Genomic DNA, 17,931 nt, shown 5'->3' on the forward strand with positions numbered 1-17,931 from the left:
CCTACCCCGCGCCTGTCCATTGTTTTATCAAGTGACTTATCTTGTCGAGGTAAAGCCTGGAAGGTTCACTGCCCTCACAACACGAGCGTGAGGGAACGTCGAGGCCCAGCTCGTGCAGGGGCCTTGTGACTCATCTTCCCCCGCTACCTGTCATCCGCCGCATCCCCTTCCTCCCCGACGGGCGACGGCTGGGGAAGTCTTTTGTGTTCGTGCTGCGTCATGGTGGGGGAATTTTAGCCCTCCCCAGTGACAGCACCAGCAGACCCATGCAGCCGAGGCAGGTGCATAGAAAATTAAACAACCTGTTCGTATTACTTTCATACTTATGTCGATACTGGTCTCGTTAATTTGTGAAGGGTAGTCTGTGAGACGCAATGTTTTTATTTTTTTATATTATAGAATATTTAGTGGTAATTTAGGTTCCGTTGATGCGTCAGTCCTCCGTGAGTAGGCTATCACTCCATCGATCACCACACCAGTCACCACAGCCGGGTCGATAGGTATCACACGCGACTCCCTTTTGTGTCCTGCCTCCTGTGAGTCGCCCCGCCGCCGCCGCCCCGCCAAGTGGGTCACTGTGCCGCGGAAAAACAACCACGCCCTCCCACTTACGGTCACTCACGAAAACAGGCCAGACACACACACACACACACGAAGGGCTCTAATCTTTTAATACCACGGATGGGAAGTTTGGGTCAGATATCATCACGGTTGTCCCAAGGCATGTAATTGACGCAGTTTAGTGAGGCTTTGTCATGATGGGTGCTCATCCATCACGGGCTCAAGGGCTAATGCGACACACGGAGACGAGCACGGAAGCGACGCGCGGCTATCGTGCGTGGCCCAACTTCACTTACGTCACCCTAGCGCCTCCGTGGAGCAGTGGTTAGGGTGCCTAGCTACGAATCCTCGAGCCCCGGTTCGAATCCCTGTCCGGGCAGTCCGCGTGCAGTTCACCTAGCCGTTTATCTTCCCTTTCAGGCTAGTCGATAAGGAGTACCTGGGTAATCCTGAAGGTAAACTGTGGCAACCCCGGACTTTACAATGGCCCGTGCCCCGGGGGAAATGGAGTCTTCCCACAAGGTTCAAAGGCCCAATGCGGCCACGCGCAGCTGTAGTGTATGCCCCTAACCTTAACTATAGACTTCTCAGCAGCTCCGTGGTGTAGTTACCGGGATGGATGGTTGCTCTGGGCAGACACTGACTACCTTTCATGCAATCTCCTCTCAGCACTATAAAATGAAGTGAACTCATGGGGAAATAAAATGTACCAGGTATCAAAGGACTTACAGGAGTCTAGTCCGAGGTCAAAAAAAAAAAAAAAAAAAAAAAAAAAAAATTGGGGGGCAGTGATGTATGGATGATACAGTACTTGGAGAGTTGTAGGTTAATAAGATGGTAAAAGCAAGTTTAGGGCATGGTTCCGTTGAGTGAGGGGCAGTGTTACTCTCCAAGCTGTAGGGATTCTTAAACTAACTAAACGGAACTTGATGGAGGTGGGTTTAAGGAGCGAGCGAATTACTGGGCAAATTCAATGTGTTAGTAAGCATTTGAATAGGATGTTTATGACTAAAGCAGACAAACTTACTGGTGTTCAACTTTAGCTTCACAAGTTTTTAGTCACCTCCCCCTGTGATGCTGTGGTGAGTGTCCCTGACTAAGAATCTGACTGGGCAGTTGGTGCAGCTCAACCACCTGTTCATCTTTTCAGAATTGTCAATAAATGCATACCTGGGGAAACCTGGGGAAGGTAAACCGTATGTTGAACTGGCCCTGTGTCAGATTAACCCGGTAGCAGCAATGGGCCAAATTTGTGGCTTTACCGTGTGGCAGCAACGGGCCAAATTTGTGCCATGATATTAACCCCCCAAAATAGACGATACATAATCTGATCACAAATGCCTTTATATATATTATGAAATGGTTTGTGTGGGGGGTGATTTTTTCTCATTTTTCTCGCTTGGAGGGACCATTAAGAAACATGATCCCCGCTGCTACTGGGTTAATGGTTCTCTCCCTCCATAGGCTCAAAGGGCCAACAGAATGGAGAGTTGCACTGCCCCCATGCACAGCTATAGCATATGCTCCTAACTTTACCTTGCATGTAAAGTATCTCAAGTAAGCAACCTCTTCATTTTATCTTCCACCCTCTGTGGCTCTCATATATATACCTTGTTCTTTCCCTGGGCTGGCATTCCTGAACACATGGCCACGGCAGAAATCACTCTCTCGCCCCACTGTCCAGTACCCAATATTTCCTTTTTGTTCCCTTCACCCCACACAGCCACAGGGAGAAAAGAAGCAAGGAAAGAAACCAAATAATGACTACCATTTATTTAAGCACGATTGATGTGGAATATACCGCAAATGCACAAACACATACAAATACTGGTATGCAAAAATAGAGCTTCAATTAAAAGGTCGTGGCGAAATGAAGAACTTGCTGCACTCCTTTACAGGAGAGGATGGAGGAGGAATGTCATGTTTTAGGACTGGAACGAATCATGTCATGGCCCTAGAACGTTGCCTTTCCTTTTCAGTGCTTAGATTGTCTTTATTTTCTTGAGTCTTCCTTTTTAATATATTCACGTCACTGTACTTTTTTTTATATATTTATTCATTCATCACGTGCTTTAAAAAATGACCATATATAAACTAAAATAGAATAGCTTCCTTGCCAATGAAAGTTAAACAATAAAAATCATACGGAGGCACTGGTACACTACAACTTAAAACACAAACCTGATGCATGTTAGTGATGATTGTTACTGGAGGTTCCTATTCTTTGCATTCACCGTGAAACAAGAGAAACGAGCAGGACTGACACATCAATGCTCCTCTCATCAATCTCTTGTTTACCATGGTGACTGTTCCTTCAATTAATATCTTAGGGACAGGAAAGGGAGTGAGAGGGAGTGTTGTTCCTTCAATCAATATCTTAGGGACAGGAAAGGGTGAGAGGGAGTGCGGTTCCTTCAATCAATATCTTAGGGACAGGAATGGGAGTGTGGTTCCTTCAATCAATATCTTAGGGACAGGAATGGGAGTGTGGTTCCTTCAATCAATATCTTAGGGACAGGAATGGGAGTGTGGTTCCTTCAATCAATATCTTAGGGACAGGAATGGGAGTGAGAGGGAGTGCGGTTCCTTCAATCAATATCTTAGGGACAGGAAAGGGAGTGTGGTTCCTTCAATCAATATCTTAGGGACAGGAAAGGGAGTGCGGTTCCTTCAATCAATATCTTAGGGACAGGAAAGGGAGAGAGGGAGTGCGGTTCCTTCAATCAATATCTTAGGGACAGGAAAGGGAGTGTGGTTCCTTCAATCAATATCTTAGGGACAGGAAAGGGAGTGTGGTTCCTTCAATCAATATCTTAGGGACAGGAAAGGGAGTGTGGTTCCTTCAATCAATATCTTAGGGACAGGAAAGGGAGTGTGGTTCCTTCAATCAATATCTTAGGGACAGGAAAGAGGGAGTGAGATGGAGTGCGGTTCCTTCAATCAATATCTTAGGGACAGGAAAGAGGGAGTGAGAGGGCTTGCAAACTATAATTTTTAACTTAAGCAAAACCGAGAAATAAAAAAATAAAAGAAAAAAGAAAAATGAAAAGGGACGAATGACGCATCACCCCGTCAACCCTCCCACCAGAGATGCAACTTCCAGTAACAATGCAGATTAGTTAAGGTTCTGCAGATCTCCTTTCATAATAAAGAAAATCCTTCAAAACAAATAGGCATAAATGCACAAATAAATTAATATCCTTCAGGTCTCTTCACAAATTATTGAACAGTAACTGTGACAAAATAAGAAATCTATGCGCAATAAAATCTAAAAGAAATAAAATGAGGCATCAATCTACAAAGAAGTTGACGCTCTTCCAATCTCCTTCCTCAAAAGAACAAGAACTCAAATGTGCTATCAAGTAAAAATCAAACCCAAATGAACAATAGATCACGTAGAAACAAAACAAGCTTGTGCAAATCAAATCCAAACCGATCTTTACCCCTTGCCACACTTTCTTCTCTGTACCACTTCATGTATCTTTCATTATCGACCTCTCCTCAAACCTTACAGGTTGGCAGGATGGATGAAGAGGAGGGATGGAAGGGGGAGGAGGCAGGTGGATGTGGTGACAGTGTTGGTAGTTTGGGTGAACGTGTCTTTAACAACCCATGTCATCCTAAAGCCACCTGTCTGTCTCTTGTACGAGTGTGATGCAGACTTTGAGGTGGGAAATGGAAGTGGAATCAATTGTTATGCCCCCTCTTATACTTCCATCAGGTTAAAGTCTGTCTGTCTTTATTCCTTTAACATCCTGGCAACTCATGTGGATGGAGTTTAGCGTCTAGGGATGTTCCGCAACTTCTTTATAGGGATAATTCACTGATGATCAATTGACGTCCCCCATCAATATCAGGGCCATTTCCACTTCTAGTACAGAATGTTTACTAATGGGGCAATTATATCCTTTCTGGGCTATTTTTCTCTATTCTGTTATATATTATCTTCCTTCAGAGGCTCCTTCAGTTTTAGGTATAATCAGAAGACATACTCATAACTTGTCTGTTCTAGTGTTGATGTTGTTGTTATTGTAGTTAAGCGACAGTGGAGGAAAGTTCCAGTGTGGCTTAATATTGTGAGGTGTTGTTGTTGTTGTTGTTGTTGCTGTTGTCTGGGGGGGGGGTGGAGGCGTGTGAGAGTAACATGCACTGCTGTTGACTGGCTTAAGTAAGTAATATGGGAACAGAAACAGTCCATCTTGGGTGTGACCACTTGATATATTCCAGAGCTTTCATCATTCTCCCTAAAAATAACTTATCATTAACGAGTGGTTGGTTTAGTTCTGCTGAACCTCTAAGCACATACAGTAATGCTGGTGCTCTTCTTGCACAACCTTACGCTAAATGCAAATCTTAAACGTTAAAATCCTAAATGAAACTTCCTGGTAGTAACTGCTGTTCTTGCAAAAAGCATTCAAATTTGATTCATTCCTTTTGTTTAGCTAACTAAAATGTTTTTACACAATGTACAAAGATTAAAACTAAAATCTGTACTGTGAGTGATACAAGGCTACAAGGCTGTCTCACAATACAGTCTTTCAGTTTTGATCTTGGCTAGAAAATCCTTAAGAACTAAAGACAGATCACAAGAGAATCTTAACGGTAAATATTTAATTGAGAATATCACGATATTTGAAATGGTAGGGAAGTCTTGAGGACACCGATTTTCACAATAATTAATGGAACTATTGCAGAGGCGCTACGGGCAGAATGCCACAAACACAGGAGAGCAGAAGGCAGTGTGGACAGGTCTGAGGAAGAAGTCTGTTGCCGTGGCGGGTGGGGGGAAGGGAAGGACCGAGGGAGGGGTGTTGATGGATGGCCAGGCTGTCTCTCTGGTCCTTAAGGGATGAGGGAGAGGGAAGGGATGGTCTGCCTCTCCATTCCTAAGGGGTGGATGGTCTTGGCTCCTAAAAAAACCCTGTGAGTGAGGATGGAGGGTAAAGAGAGGGTGAGGATGGAGGGCGTTCTACTCGATCCTATTCCACATCAATAGTCTGGCCCAGCCCTCCCCTTTCCACTCCACTCAAACTATCTTTTACCTTACAATCATCTACTGTAAAGCTCACCCCTCCACTCTTACTCTACTCTATTTAGCTCCATACCCTGATCTGGCCTCCACGCCATCCCTCCCTTGCCCCTCCAGCCCTCCGCCCACTCTTCACCCTCAAGTGACGTGCGACAGAGACGTCTCAACTTATAAAACTGGCAGTAGTAAGAGGCAAGAGTAAGACATACCTACACAAGATCACCCTCACTGACTTGACGTTAGCTATCACTCGCGGTGGCCCGGCAAGGACACACGCAAGGAGATGTGCGCACACTCACACGCACATGCACACAAACACACACACATACAGGCATGCCTCTCATGTACAAGCAAACATCATTGCGTGTGGCTGTATGTATGTTATGTATGTTCAACACCGGTGTGACAGTGAACCTATACCAAGGCTGAGTACATAAGGAAGGGGGAGGGAGGGCGGGTTTAGTATAGCCTTTAGGGAACAACACCAAATCTGCGGAGAATTGCCCGAGGGGACGCGGCACGAGCCCTTCCTTGCCTCCTGGTCGAGACTCCTGTCCCATCTCCAAGGCGTGTCTGGTAACTATGGCTGCAGCTTGCTCAAAAAACATCTTGAGCAATGGAGGGAAGAACAGCATCTTCAGTCACCCAAATGCTCTTGGTTCCTAGCTTAATTATCATCAATAATAAGACTATGAGATAAGGAGGGGGAGAGGTATGGCAGGGAACGGGTGCGTGGTGTGGCCCCTCCCTGACCCCCATCACCTCCAGCTGCTAAACATGGTGTCCAAAGGACTGCTGGGGTGGGAGTGGGCTGGGGAGGGTGCAGGGGAGGGCTGGGGGCGGGGTGTGTGAAGCGTTGAAGACTTAGCCGGAAGAGGCGGCATCCTGCTTCTCTGCGGCCATGATGCGCTCCTTGTTGGCCCGCACCATCTCGGCGCGGCGATCCTGCAAGGGGAGGAAGGTTAGAGAACGTCCACACACACGTACAAACACAACCAACACACTCTCATTCATAACAAACCTCTATGCATCCTCAACATCACACTAAGGCACTCAATTTAGAGGAACAAAATAACAAATCAAGACAAAATAATCTAATGAATTTTATAATAACCAAATAAAAAATCTACGAACATATCAGTACTAATCAAAGAAACTAAATTCACTTCTAATATATTTAAGAGCAAAACCGAATATCATTCAACTAAAAGCACTAAAAAATTGGCCAGTAATGCAATCCCCAGCACCAGAAATTAAGTCAAAAGAAAATGGTTTAAGAAGTCCACCCTTAGGAAGCCAGAGGAGGAAGTCAAGATTTAAAGAGAGAAAAGTGCAGCAAAACATGTCAAGGATCCTCCCGGTGGGCATGAGGCCAGTCAGTATAGAGGCAGAGCATCCCAAAGAACCATCAACCGCAGCAGAACCCAAGAGCCTGGCGTGGGGGTCCCTCACTCACATGTTCCTCCAGCGCCTTCCTCGTCTTCTCCGCAAGCTCCAGTCTGTTCCTGTCGGCCACCTCCAGCTTCTGCTCCAACTTCTCCATCACCTTCTTTTTGAGCTCCTCCTCCTCCTTGCTCCTGTTCTCCTGTGCTGTCTCGAGCTTCTCTGAGATCACCTTCGTCAAGTCTTGCCTCTTTGCCTCCTTCTCGTCCTGGATCTTCTTCAGTCGCTCTATCTTGGCGGCGACCTCCTGTTCCCTCTGCTGCCTTGCCTCCTCCTGCTTCCTGTTGATCATTTCCTGAGCCTCGGAGATCTTGTTTGACTGCCCGGGGAAGGTGATGGTGGTGCAGGTGGTGGAAGGAAGGAGGGAGGAAGGGAGGTGTTCAAAATATACACAGAAGGGTGGAAAAATTATGGCAAACTTTGGTGGTGAATCAAACTCAAGACTTGGGTGATAATTGATATACAAGATGAACTCAAAATATTTTAGTGTAAAACTGGGTAACTTAAAGAAAAGTATAATACAAACTGAAGAAGTATTTTATGGTTGAAAACAGTCACTCGTACACATAAGACGCACAGACACACGCACACACACAAAGACTAACATCCACAATCATAAGCCACAAACCATTACCAGCATAAAAAGAATGGACAAGACAACATCCACCAATAACTACAATGACAACCAACATCAACTGAAATAACAACCCACGTCAACTGAAATAACAACCCACGTCAACTGAAATAACAACCCACGTCAACTGAAATAACAACCCACGTCAACTGAAATAACAACCCACATCATCTGAAATAACAACCAACATCAGCATATATATATAACAACTAACATCAACCTGTCATAATTCACAGTTACCATCAAGTGCACTATTATCACCAATGACAAACGAAACCTTTACAGAACTACCAAAGATGTTGCACGCGCAAGTCCCTCCCTTTGTGAAGAGTGCCGCCTCTAAACTTGGAATATTAAAGCTGACCTGACACGGAGCGCAAGAAAACCTGATCCAACGTGAACTTGAAATTCAGTGTTTAAAGCTGACCTTGACCCTTAAAGTGGAAGAACTTACTGAACAAAAACTTCTGGAGGTAGAGAGATTAAAACCAGGCACTACAACATAACACGCTGAGAAACAAGCTACAACATTCCCACATCAGGCGGCACAGGTGTGGTGTCTGATGCATTAACCTAGTTGTAGTAAACAGGATATTAACCCCTCCGCTGCAACTAACATGGATTTCACCTTCAATGAAAGCCTGGTAACATATACTCCCAGGTCTTTGCCTCTGTGGTGGATGGATAGTGGAGTGTTTCCCATGTGGTATTAGTATGCTCAATTTCCCCTCTCAAGGTGCATGACTTGAGATTTTTCTTCATTGCATTGTAGCAGCCACTATTTAATCCACTCCTGTAGCTTGGTGATGTCTTCTTGAAGGAATCCACATCCCGGGGGTTAACACAAATCCTGTATGCTACTACTAAATAAATGCATCAAATAACACAACACAGTGCCCATCCCTTCTCTAACACTTGCATGTAGCCTCACACAGCTGAATAATACACCGACTTGACGCTAACCAAATATCAGTCACAGCCGTACAGAAACGAAGCAGCACAGAAAAGTAAAACCGAGCTACACCTTCAGTTCAACAAGTATAAATAACGAACCATCCTAAAGACAGATGCAAGGATAAAGGTTCATAGGGCCTTGCCAGATGAAACAAACTAACTCAAACCACTCCAAGAATTTATATAGAAAAGACAGGTCCCTAATGTACTAGCACTATCGTATTATGCAACAATAGAGAAAATTCACCCTGATACACAACATAAAAACACCTACATATACATCACACACAATCAACACAACACTAAAAAGGCAAAAATAAATATAAAAAAACATACCCTGATACACAACAAAGAAACACACATCAAACACCCACATCCACAACACAGTAACTGCAAAAATAAAAAAACCCACCCTGGCAGCAACAAACACACCCACCAACACATTAAGAACACACACACAACAATCAACACAAGAACGTCCTTTCTACAAGCCCACTGGTCAACTTACATGTTCCCGCAGAGTCTCCAGCTTCTTCAGGATCTCAGACTCGCGCTTGTTAGAGGCCACCACCAGCTTGGACTGGATGCGCTCCTCCAGTTGTCGAATGGCGTCCTCGTGACCCAGACGGACCTTCTGGGCATAGTCCTCCTGTGGGTGACGGTGGGCATTAGGGGCAGGCAAGGTGCGGGGAGAAAGGGGTGTGCACAAGGCTTTCATGTGTAGAATAGTTGAAGAAACAGTCATAATGCATGTGTGAATGTTTAGATGTTTTGCTTCACCTAACAGCATATCGTCACCCTCATAAAATAATCGCCCAAGTCATTTTTCATAGATTTCCAGGTTTTTGTCTACATCAATTTTTCAAAATGTGACGCCCATTTTTATACAGTTGCCTGCGTCATTCAGGGTTTGAGTGTTCTAAAATTGGCCTTTTCATTTCTGCTTAAATCTTAACCCAAATGAGATAATGACAGTTTCTGATTTCCTCTAAAGTAGAAAATAATGACTTAGGCGGTTTGTTTACGAAGGTGATGATATATAAAAACTGGCATCAGAGGTGTTAAGAAGTTACTAAGCATATATGAATGTTTAAAAGGTATACAGATACATTTTTTGTGATGAAATGCTGGAGCAATATTATAATAATTTTCCTGCGTTCCTGCTAATTACATTCCTCAAACAGCAAGCACACACTGTATCAAGCTTGGAATTGGCTTCATTAAAAACAGAACCAAACTTTGTTGAAATAAAAACCTTCTGTGAACTTTATACCCATCAATAAAATCCTGAATTGCCTAAACTATCCTGGTAGCAGCGACGGGCCAAATTTGTGCCTTGAATGCTATAATGGTAAGCTAAATGGGTACAGGAACTGGATTTAACCCGATAGCATTGACGGGCCAAATTTGTGGCTTTACCGTGTAGCAGCGACGGGCCAAATTTGTGGCTTTACCGTGTAGCAGCGACGGGCCAAATTTGTGCCATGATATAAACCCTCCAAAATAGATGATACACAATCTGATCACAAATGCTTTGATATATATTATGAAATGGTTTGTGTGAGTGATGATTTTTTCTCATTTTTCTCGCTTAGAGGGACCATTAAGAAACATGATCCCTGCAGCTACCGGGTTAAAGCTGCTGAAATTCAGATCCTAAGGTGAAGTAATGAGCACAGACAGCCTCCACCACCAGCACCGCCTCACTCCCGGACACTCACATGCTCCTTCAGCTTCTCGAGCATCTTCCCAAGGTTCTCAGTCCTGTTCTCCTCGGCGGACCTCAGCTTGTCTTCAATGGTCTGGCGCAGGTCATTGGTCTGTGTCTCCAGCTGCTTGCGCACTCCGTCCACGTTGCTCAACTGCATGCAGAAGGGAACAGTGGCATGGCAGGGACACACAGGACAGGGGGATGGGACACTAACACTGTGATGGGCTTGGGGACTTCTACTTTGTAATAGTGGTAGACAGCACACCGTCTGTATTATAAAATCATTCTAATGCAATTCTATTTTGAGGGGAAAATATTATGAAAAGTTTAAAATGAAGTGCAGTTCTATGAGGGAGATATGATATTAAAAGATTCACCAACTAGTATTTTTTTGGGGGGGGTAATGAATGTGCTTGGAAAAGTGGATAGACAGAAAGAAAATGAAGTGCAGTTCTATGAGGGAGATATGATATTAAAAGATTCACCAACAAGTATTTTTTTTTTTTTAATGAATGTGCAAGGAAGAGTGGATAGACTAAGTTTGTGTCCACACTAATGGAATATCAGTACGTATACATTAATCAAGCTGTAAAAGGGGAAAACACTGAAGAGAAAAAGGGCAAAATTTTGGAAGACCTTTTATCTATAATATTTAAGTGGGCCTAAAATATACTTGAAAGAATGAACACCAAATACATCATTATAGAATCCACAATTAGTAGCTCACAGGGAAACTTTAGACCTTTAAGAGACATCAGAAATACAGTGGGGGAAAAAAAAAAAAAAAAAAAAAAAATACTACCTACCTACTTTGGAAACGGCATAAAAACCACACCAAAAACTTGAGCACAACAAAACTGACACTGTGCCACCAAAGCTAACGATCACTACTCCACTAACTCATACTGCTCCACAAACTCTACTCCAACCTCACACACAGGCCCCCAGCTAGCCCTCCCTGGCGCCCCCACTCACATGGTCAGACAGCTTGGCGCGCAGGCCGTTGAGATAGGCCTCGCGGTTGCTGGAGGTGGTGTCCAGCTTGTCCTCCAGGGCAGCCTGCGTGGCGGCGATGAAGGCAGCGTTTGTCTCCTCACGCTTGCGGCTCGCCTCCTCCAGCCGGGTCATGCGCTCCCCCACACTTGCCAGCCGGGATGCCTCCATTGACTGCGGGGGGGACATGGTGGTAAGTGGTGGTGGTGAATGGTGAGTGTGGAAGTGGTGTTGATTAGTGCTATGTGGAAAAGCCTTCACTTGAAACTTCCAACTGTGCGTATAGCCTACCTAACAGCTTAAATTCTATTGATCGACAATCCTATATATAAACTAGTTCTTGTGTATCTCCTAAAACCTGCAAATCTGATCAAACTTCTATTGAATGCTGCAAGTTCTAACATGTATCATTTCACACTGGTACACTTTTCCAACGAATGCAAATAAAGTTACTGTAGTGTTTCTTTGTTATGTCAAAAAAATTGTTTTTAGATACATATATACATTGTTCTCCTCTGAACAGATGTGAGACTATACATATATCCATTTCGTACTAAAAACTGAACATTATCAAGTTGGGGTTTGACTGATGACTAATACAATCCGAAGACTGAATGACAGTAGCGACATTGGGTTGTAGGCGAGATAAACAAACAAGCAAATGTTTTTGGGCACCTGCAGGCTGTACACACAAACTCTTCTTGCACAACACATTAATTATTAAAAGCATTTTCCCTGCACTACAACCTCAACTTCAGCATTTAATCCACATCCACATAATGCCAGCGCTAATTTAAGGCCCACTCTGTTCTCCTGAGGCCGGACTATGCATGGCCCAGGTAATTAGGCAGCTTTGGAGGATGCCAGTAATTACCCCAACAAACTGCCCCATAAAGCAAAGTTTCGTGTTAATGCCATGCTAATTTGTGAGTTTCCAAGGCCGGCACTCCTTGTCCATCACTATACAGGTGGACGAGGTGGTGGGCGTGCGTGTTTAAGAAGAGGTGAGCGTTTTATTATGTCAGATGCAGAAGGGAAAATGCATGATGTGTACATAAGAAGTCGAGCAATGTCATTCTGCAAGATAAGGAAAGGAGAAGGAAGGTAATGATTAGACTGAGTGCTTGCATGTAAAGAGGAGTAAGAGGTAAGGCAAGTGTGTGGAAGACTGACAGACCATTAGCAATTAACAATGAAGGGAGGGAAAAACAGGGATAATTAAGAATGGTGAAGGAAGGAAGGAGATATTTGTAACAGCAACAGTACAAGTAATATCAGTAATAGTAGTTTAATAATAGTAATAACACTAATAGCTGTCATATTAGTATCCAACCCCACAAGGAAAATAATGTCAAATGAAGAGAGTATTAATATTAGTAGTAGTAGTAGTAGTAGTAGTAGATTAATTAGTGTTAGTAGTAGAAGCAGAAAGTTAAATGAAGAAAAGTATTAGTATTAGTAGAATCAAAAGAGAAAGTTCATTAGAGGAAGCATGAAGCACCCCCCCTCCTCCTCCTCCCCCTCTACCCCCAATAATTTTCTCCCCCTCCAATAACAGTAGGAGTAATAATAGTAGTAGAAACAGTAATAAAAGGAACAGCAGTATTATTAGTGTCCAAACCTTTAAGGGAAAATAAGGAAGTTAAATGAAGAAGGAAAGTTGGAAAGTTTCGTTTAGTCGGCGGAACACCTGTGGTCATATGCCGGAGACAGAAGGAGGAATTATAGAAGGGAGCAGATCCCACGAGACGGGACACAACCTCCGATTAATACCTGGTACACTGCTGGGTGGACAGGGGCGTAGGGTATCGGAAAAGCCGCCCAAATTTTTCCACTCCAACCGGGAATCGAACCCGAGCTCTCTGGATAGTGAGCCGAGTGTGCTAACCACTGCACCGCGAAGTCTCCCAATGAAGTAGGAAAGAGGTAATCATAGTAGGAGAAAAAGCAGGGAAAGTTTCATCAGAGGTAACATCAAGCACACCTCCTCCTCCTCTTCCTCTTCCTTACCTTCCTGCGCTCCTCGGCCTGCAGGAGCTTTTGTTCAATCTCCTCGGCCGTCATGCTCTTGGGGCGCGGCGAGGCAGTGGCGGGGGGCGTAGGCTTGTCGGCGGAGGGCTCGGCCAGGATGACCTCATAGCACATGCCACCACGGGACTTCTCCTCGCACCTGATCTCAGTGGCTGCAGAAGGGGAAGAGGGGCAGGTGAGAAGGGTGTGACGATGCAAGATATGATGTAAAGTATGTATGGTAGGGTAAGACAAAAGTGTGCGTGTGTGTGTGTGTGTGTGTGTGTGTGTGTGTGTGTGTGTGTGTGTGTGTGTGTGTGTGTGTGTGTGTGTGTGTTTAGAAGAGGGAGGGAAATGGAATGTATGTGAAGGTAAGCAAAATGGATGTGAGGTATGACGTGTGTGTGTGTGTGTGTGTGTGTGTGTGTGTGTGTGTGTGTGTGTGTGTGAAGTAAGGGAAGGAAGGATAAGGGAAGTAAAAGGAATGTGATGAATGGGAGGGAGGAAGGGAGAAAGTAAATAAAGGAAGGTTGGGAGGGGAGGAGAGGAAGGGAGAAAGGAAAACGAAGGTGGGAAGGTGTGTGTGTGTGTGTGTGTGTGTGTGTGTGTGTGTGTGTGTGTGTGTTATATTCAGTTATAAAATCAAGGCTATTACGTGGAATATAAATAATGGATGTCAAAAAAATAATAATGGGGTGAGGGATAAAGATGTGGATAAGACTAAATATAAAGATGGCGGGGATATGAATTGCGAGCAACATCAAAAAATGGAAAATGGAAGAACAACAAACATAGCAAATTAAATGACATAGATAGATGAGAATAATGTGAATAATGGAGATGAGACGAAACTAAATAAATACGGTGGGAATATGAAATGCAGCATGAAAAAGGAATAAAATGGGGTAAAAATAAAAATGGCAAATGAAATGACAAAAAAAAAGCGAATGAAAAACAAAGAAACAAAGGGAACAGAAAATCAAACCAGAAAAAGGTCAGATAAATAAAAATAAAAAATAAAAAAACGAAATGGAATGAAAACGAATGAAAAAAGTGAATGGAAAATAAAGAAAAAAAGAACAGAAAATCAAACAAGAAAATGTCAGATAAATAAAAAGAAAATATGAAATGGAATGAAAGGGAAGCGAATGTTAACAAAGGAACAAGGGAACCAAATGAAAGAAAACGAAACCCAGAGAAATAAAAAACGAAAAAGAAAACATGAAATAGGATGAAAGGAAGGGAATGTCGGATCAGCGGACGAGTAAATAAAGACATGAATAAGAGATGAGGGAGAAGGCGAGTGGAGGATAACCAGAGCATAACCATGAATAAATAAAGGCATACACGGATCCAATCATACATATATACATAGAGAGGCAGTCTGTTGAATGGAGGGAGGACGGGATACGGGGAATAGAGGAAGATGGTGAGAAGAGAGGAAGGTAGTATAAGGTATGAAAAAGGGAATAAACGAAGAAAAAGAAAAAAAAAAGGAAGATAAACGTTCTGGGAATAGATAGGAAATAAGAAAAGTAAAAAGAGGAAAATAAGGCTGTTAAGAATTGTTAGGGGCAGTACATAAGGTCGGAAAAAAAACAAAGATAAGGAAAAGAAAAAAACACGAAAACACCAAAAAAGAGGAGAAAAATAAGGAAATAAAAAGAAAACAAGAAAAAAATGAACTCAACAAACAACGGAACAAATTAAAAAAAGATCTGTAGAAAGCATAAAGTGGGGAAAAAAAAAATCACGCCAACCTCCCTCAATCAACAAAAGGAACAAAGGATAACCAAACCAATTAACCTTAAAATAAACTACCTGCCGTGTGTGTGTGTGTGTGTGTGTGTGTGTGTGTGTGTGTGTGTGTGTGTGTGTGTGTGTGTGTGACCGACCTGCCGGCGACCCAGACGAGGCCATGACGTCACTGGAGGAGGAGGAGGAGGAGGAGGACGACGACGACTCAGCCTTGCCAGACCAGACTAGACACCTCCTTCACCTTTCTCCTTCCTTCTCCACTTTCCTCCTTTCTCTTCCACTTCCCTTCTTCTCTCTCATTCCTCTTCCACTTCCCTTCTTCTCTCTCATTCCTCTTCCACTTCCCTTCTTCTCTCATTCCTCCTCCACTTCCCTCCTACACTCTCTCTCTCCTTCCCTCCTACACTTCCCTCCCTCCTCCTATCCCCTCCTTCTCTATCTTTCTGGCATCCTTTCTTCCTCTTCTACGTCATTCCCTCCTCCTCATTTCCACTTTTTATCTTCGCCTAAGCCTTCCCTCTCCTCCTCCTCCTGCTCTTATCTTCGCCTCCTCTTCCTCCTCCTCCTTCCTCGCATAATTCATCACTTCACCCCCCTCCTCCTACCGCAGCCCCTCCATTCTCCCTTTCCCCGCCCCTTCATTCTCTCTCTCTCTCTCCTTTATCTTCCCCCCTCCTCCTCCCCCTCCTTTCTTCTTTCAGACATGGCCAGACAGTCGGAATCTCCTCGCCCAAAATTAAAACTCAGCGACCTTGCAATAAATGGAACGGGAAACAAAGGAAATAAAAATGGAGCGAAGTCAACCTCCCACACACATACACTGAGAAAAAAGAATAAAAATAAATTAAATACGAGAAAAATAAAAAAAATACGAGGAAAAATAAGAAAAAAAACGAGAAATGAGAAATAAAATAAGATAAATAAAAAAATTAAGGAAATAAAATATGAGCACAAAGACAGCCTCCCACACACACATATACACAGAAAACCCAAAAAATAAATAGAAGTAAAAATAGAAAAACCCTTGAGAGTGATACCACCACCAGATGAGAATAGAGCAAGATGGCGTGAGAGACGAGAGTGGGAGAGAGAAAGGTATAAAGAAAGAACGTCTAGTCTCTCTCTCTCTCTCTCTCGCATGCGCATCCCCTCACCGCTTCCAGACAGTCAAGGTCATGCACTTTCTTTCTTTCCCCTCATAGCAAGGTGACTGGTGGGTCGTTATTGTTAGTAGTGGTAGTGGTGGTAGTGGTGGTGGTGGTAGTGGTAGTGGTGGTGGTGGTGGTGGTAGTAATAGTAGTAGTAGTAGTAGTAGTAGTAGTAGTAGTAGTAGTAGTAGTAGTAGTAGGAGGAGGAGGAGGAGGAGGAGGAGCAATGGTATAGTGGTTGCAATAGAGATAAAAGTAGTAAGAGAAACAGCAGTAGTAGTAGTAGTAGTAGTAGTAGTTTTAAGATGTAGCATTAACCGAAGCAACACCATCAAAAGAGCTAAAGTAATGGTTTGGCGAGGGAGGGAGGGAGGAAGGGGAACTTGTATAGCTATGTAGTAAACTTTGGGGAGCGGGAAATAACAACCCCACACAAAACGTAAAGCCGCTCAATTACAGGAATTATCCAGCAATTAAAAAAATGTAGATGAGCCAATTAAGATTTGAATGAATAAAATCTCATCATAATACACGGATTCTTTCCCTGTATAACATGAGCAAATTTACACACAAAAAAACGGGAAACACAGTGGAACGTTGTATGTAAGGAAGCAACAGGGAAGAAGAGGTGAAAGAAGGGGGAAAGGGGAAACGAAGGAATGGGGAATGTAAAAATAGGAGATAAGGGAAGGAGGAAGAAGGGGAAGGGGAAGGAGGAAGAAGGGGAAGAAGGAAGGAGGAAGAGGGGGAAGGGAAAAGAGGGAAGGGGGAAGGAGGAAAAGAGGGAAGGGGAAGGAGGAAAAGAGGGAAGGGGGAAGGAGGAAAAGAGGGAAGGGGAAGAAGGAAAAGGGGGAAGAGGAAAGAGGAAGAGGGGGAAGGGACCAAACGTTTCAGGAAAAAGGCGGAGGAAGGAAGGCATGTACGAGCGAGATATGGGAAAGGAGGAGGGAGGGAAGAACAGAATGTACGAGGGAGGAAAGAGGAGGAGGGAAGGACAGAGTGTATGGAAGAAGAAAGGGAGAGAAATACGAAGTAATATAAGAGTAAGATGAGATATGGCAAAGGAGGAGGGAGGGAAGAACAGAATGTATGAGGGAGGAAAGAGGAGGAGGCAAGGACAGAATGTATGGAAGAGGAAAGGGAGAGAAATACGAAGGAATGTAAGAGAAAGGATAGAACAATGTATGAGGAATGGGAGAGAAAATCGAAGGAATGCAAGAAAAAGGAGGTAAGGGAAAGAGGAGAGGGAGGGGCGAGGTGGGGGGGGGGGAAGGACAATGGAAGAAAGGGAAGGGGAAGAGGAAGGAGGGAGAGTGTAAAGATCAATAACAGCCTGCAATCCAATAAATAAATAAAGACCAATACCTAACTCCGGAGATGAGGCTTAATTCAGCGGGGGACACTAGGCCTACGGAGAGGAAAGATGGAGTGAGGGAAGGAGGGAGGAGACGAAAAATACGTTTGGAAATAAAAGAAAGAAGGAAGGAAGCAAGGAGGAAACACGAAAAGAACAGACTAAGGATAAAATTGGGAAAAGAAAAAAAAGGAACAAAGGAAAAAAGAGTAAAAAAGAAAGAACGAGAAAACTAAGGAGAGAAAGGGAGAAAGAAAAACAAAAAAAAAGAAAAGACCATGAAGAAAGAGCAAGTAAAAAAAAAAAGAAAGAAAACGGTAGAATGAAAACTAACAA

General features: G+C 43.6%; 1 protein-coding gene and 1 long non-coding RNA gene across 5 annotated transcripts in view; one reads left to right on the forward strand and one right to left on the reverse strand.

Moving 5' to 3' along the window:
- Positions 1-3,036: 3,036 nt before the first annotated feature.
- Positions 3,037-3,454, forward strand: LOC127007762 (uncharacterized). Of its 2 annotated transcripts, none has more exons than XR_007760507.1 (2): positions 3,037-3,184; positions 3,265-3,454. It is a non-coding gene; the product is annotated as an uncharacterized LOC127007762 (long non-coding RNA). The 2 variants fall into 2 exon arrangements; XR_007760508.1 differs by having other exon boundaries at positions 3,077-3,225.
- A 1,304-nt stretch (positions 3,455-4,758) lies between these two features.
- Positions 4,759-17,931, reverse strand: part of LOC127007761 (capping protein inhibiting regulator of actin dynamics-like) — a 96,680-nt gene continuing 83,507 nt past the window's right edge. For all 3 annotated transcript variants that reach the window (XM_050879045.1, XM_050879044.1, XM_050879043.1), the window contains 6 exons: positions 13,336-13,508; positions 11,308-11,499; positions 10,343-10,483; positions 9,130-9,270; positions 7,047-7,352; positions 4,759-6,535 (listed from right to left, as the gene is read on the reverse strand). In XM_050879045.1, the coding sequence (XP_050735002.1) occupies positions 6,455-6,535; positions 7,047-7,352; positions 9,130-9,270; positions 10,343-10,483; positions 11,308-11,499; positions 13,336-13,508 (1,034 nt within the window). In that variant the 3' untranslated portion in view covers positions 4,759-6,454. The remainder of the gene's footprint in view (positions 6,536-7,046; positions 7,353-9,129; positions 9,271-10,342; positions 10,484-11,307; positions 11,500-13,335; positions 13,509-17,931) is intronic.

Source organism: Eriocheir sinensis, chromosome 36 (genome assembly GCF_024679095.1).
Source record: "Eriocheir sinensis breed Jianghai 21 chromosome 36, ASM2467909v1, whole genome shotgun sequence".
Classification (NCBI taxonomy): Eukaryota; Metazoa; Arthropoda; class Malacostraca; order Decapoda; family Varunidae; genus Eriocheir; species Eriocheir sinensis.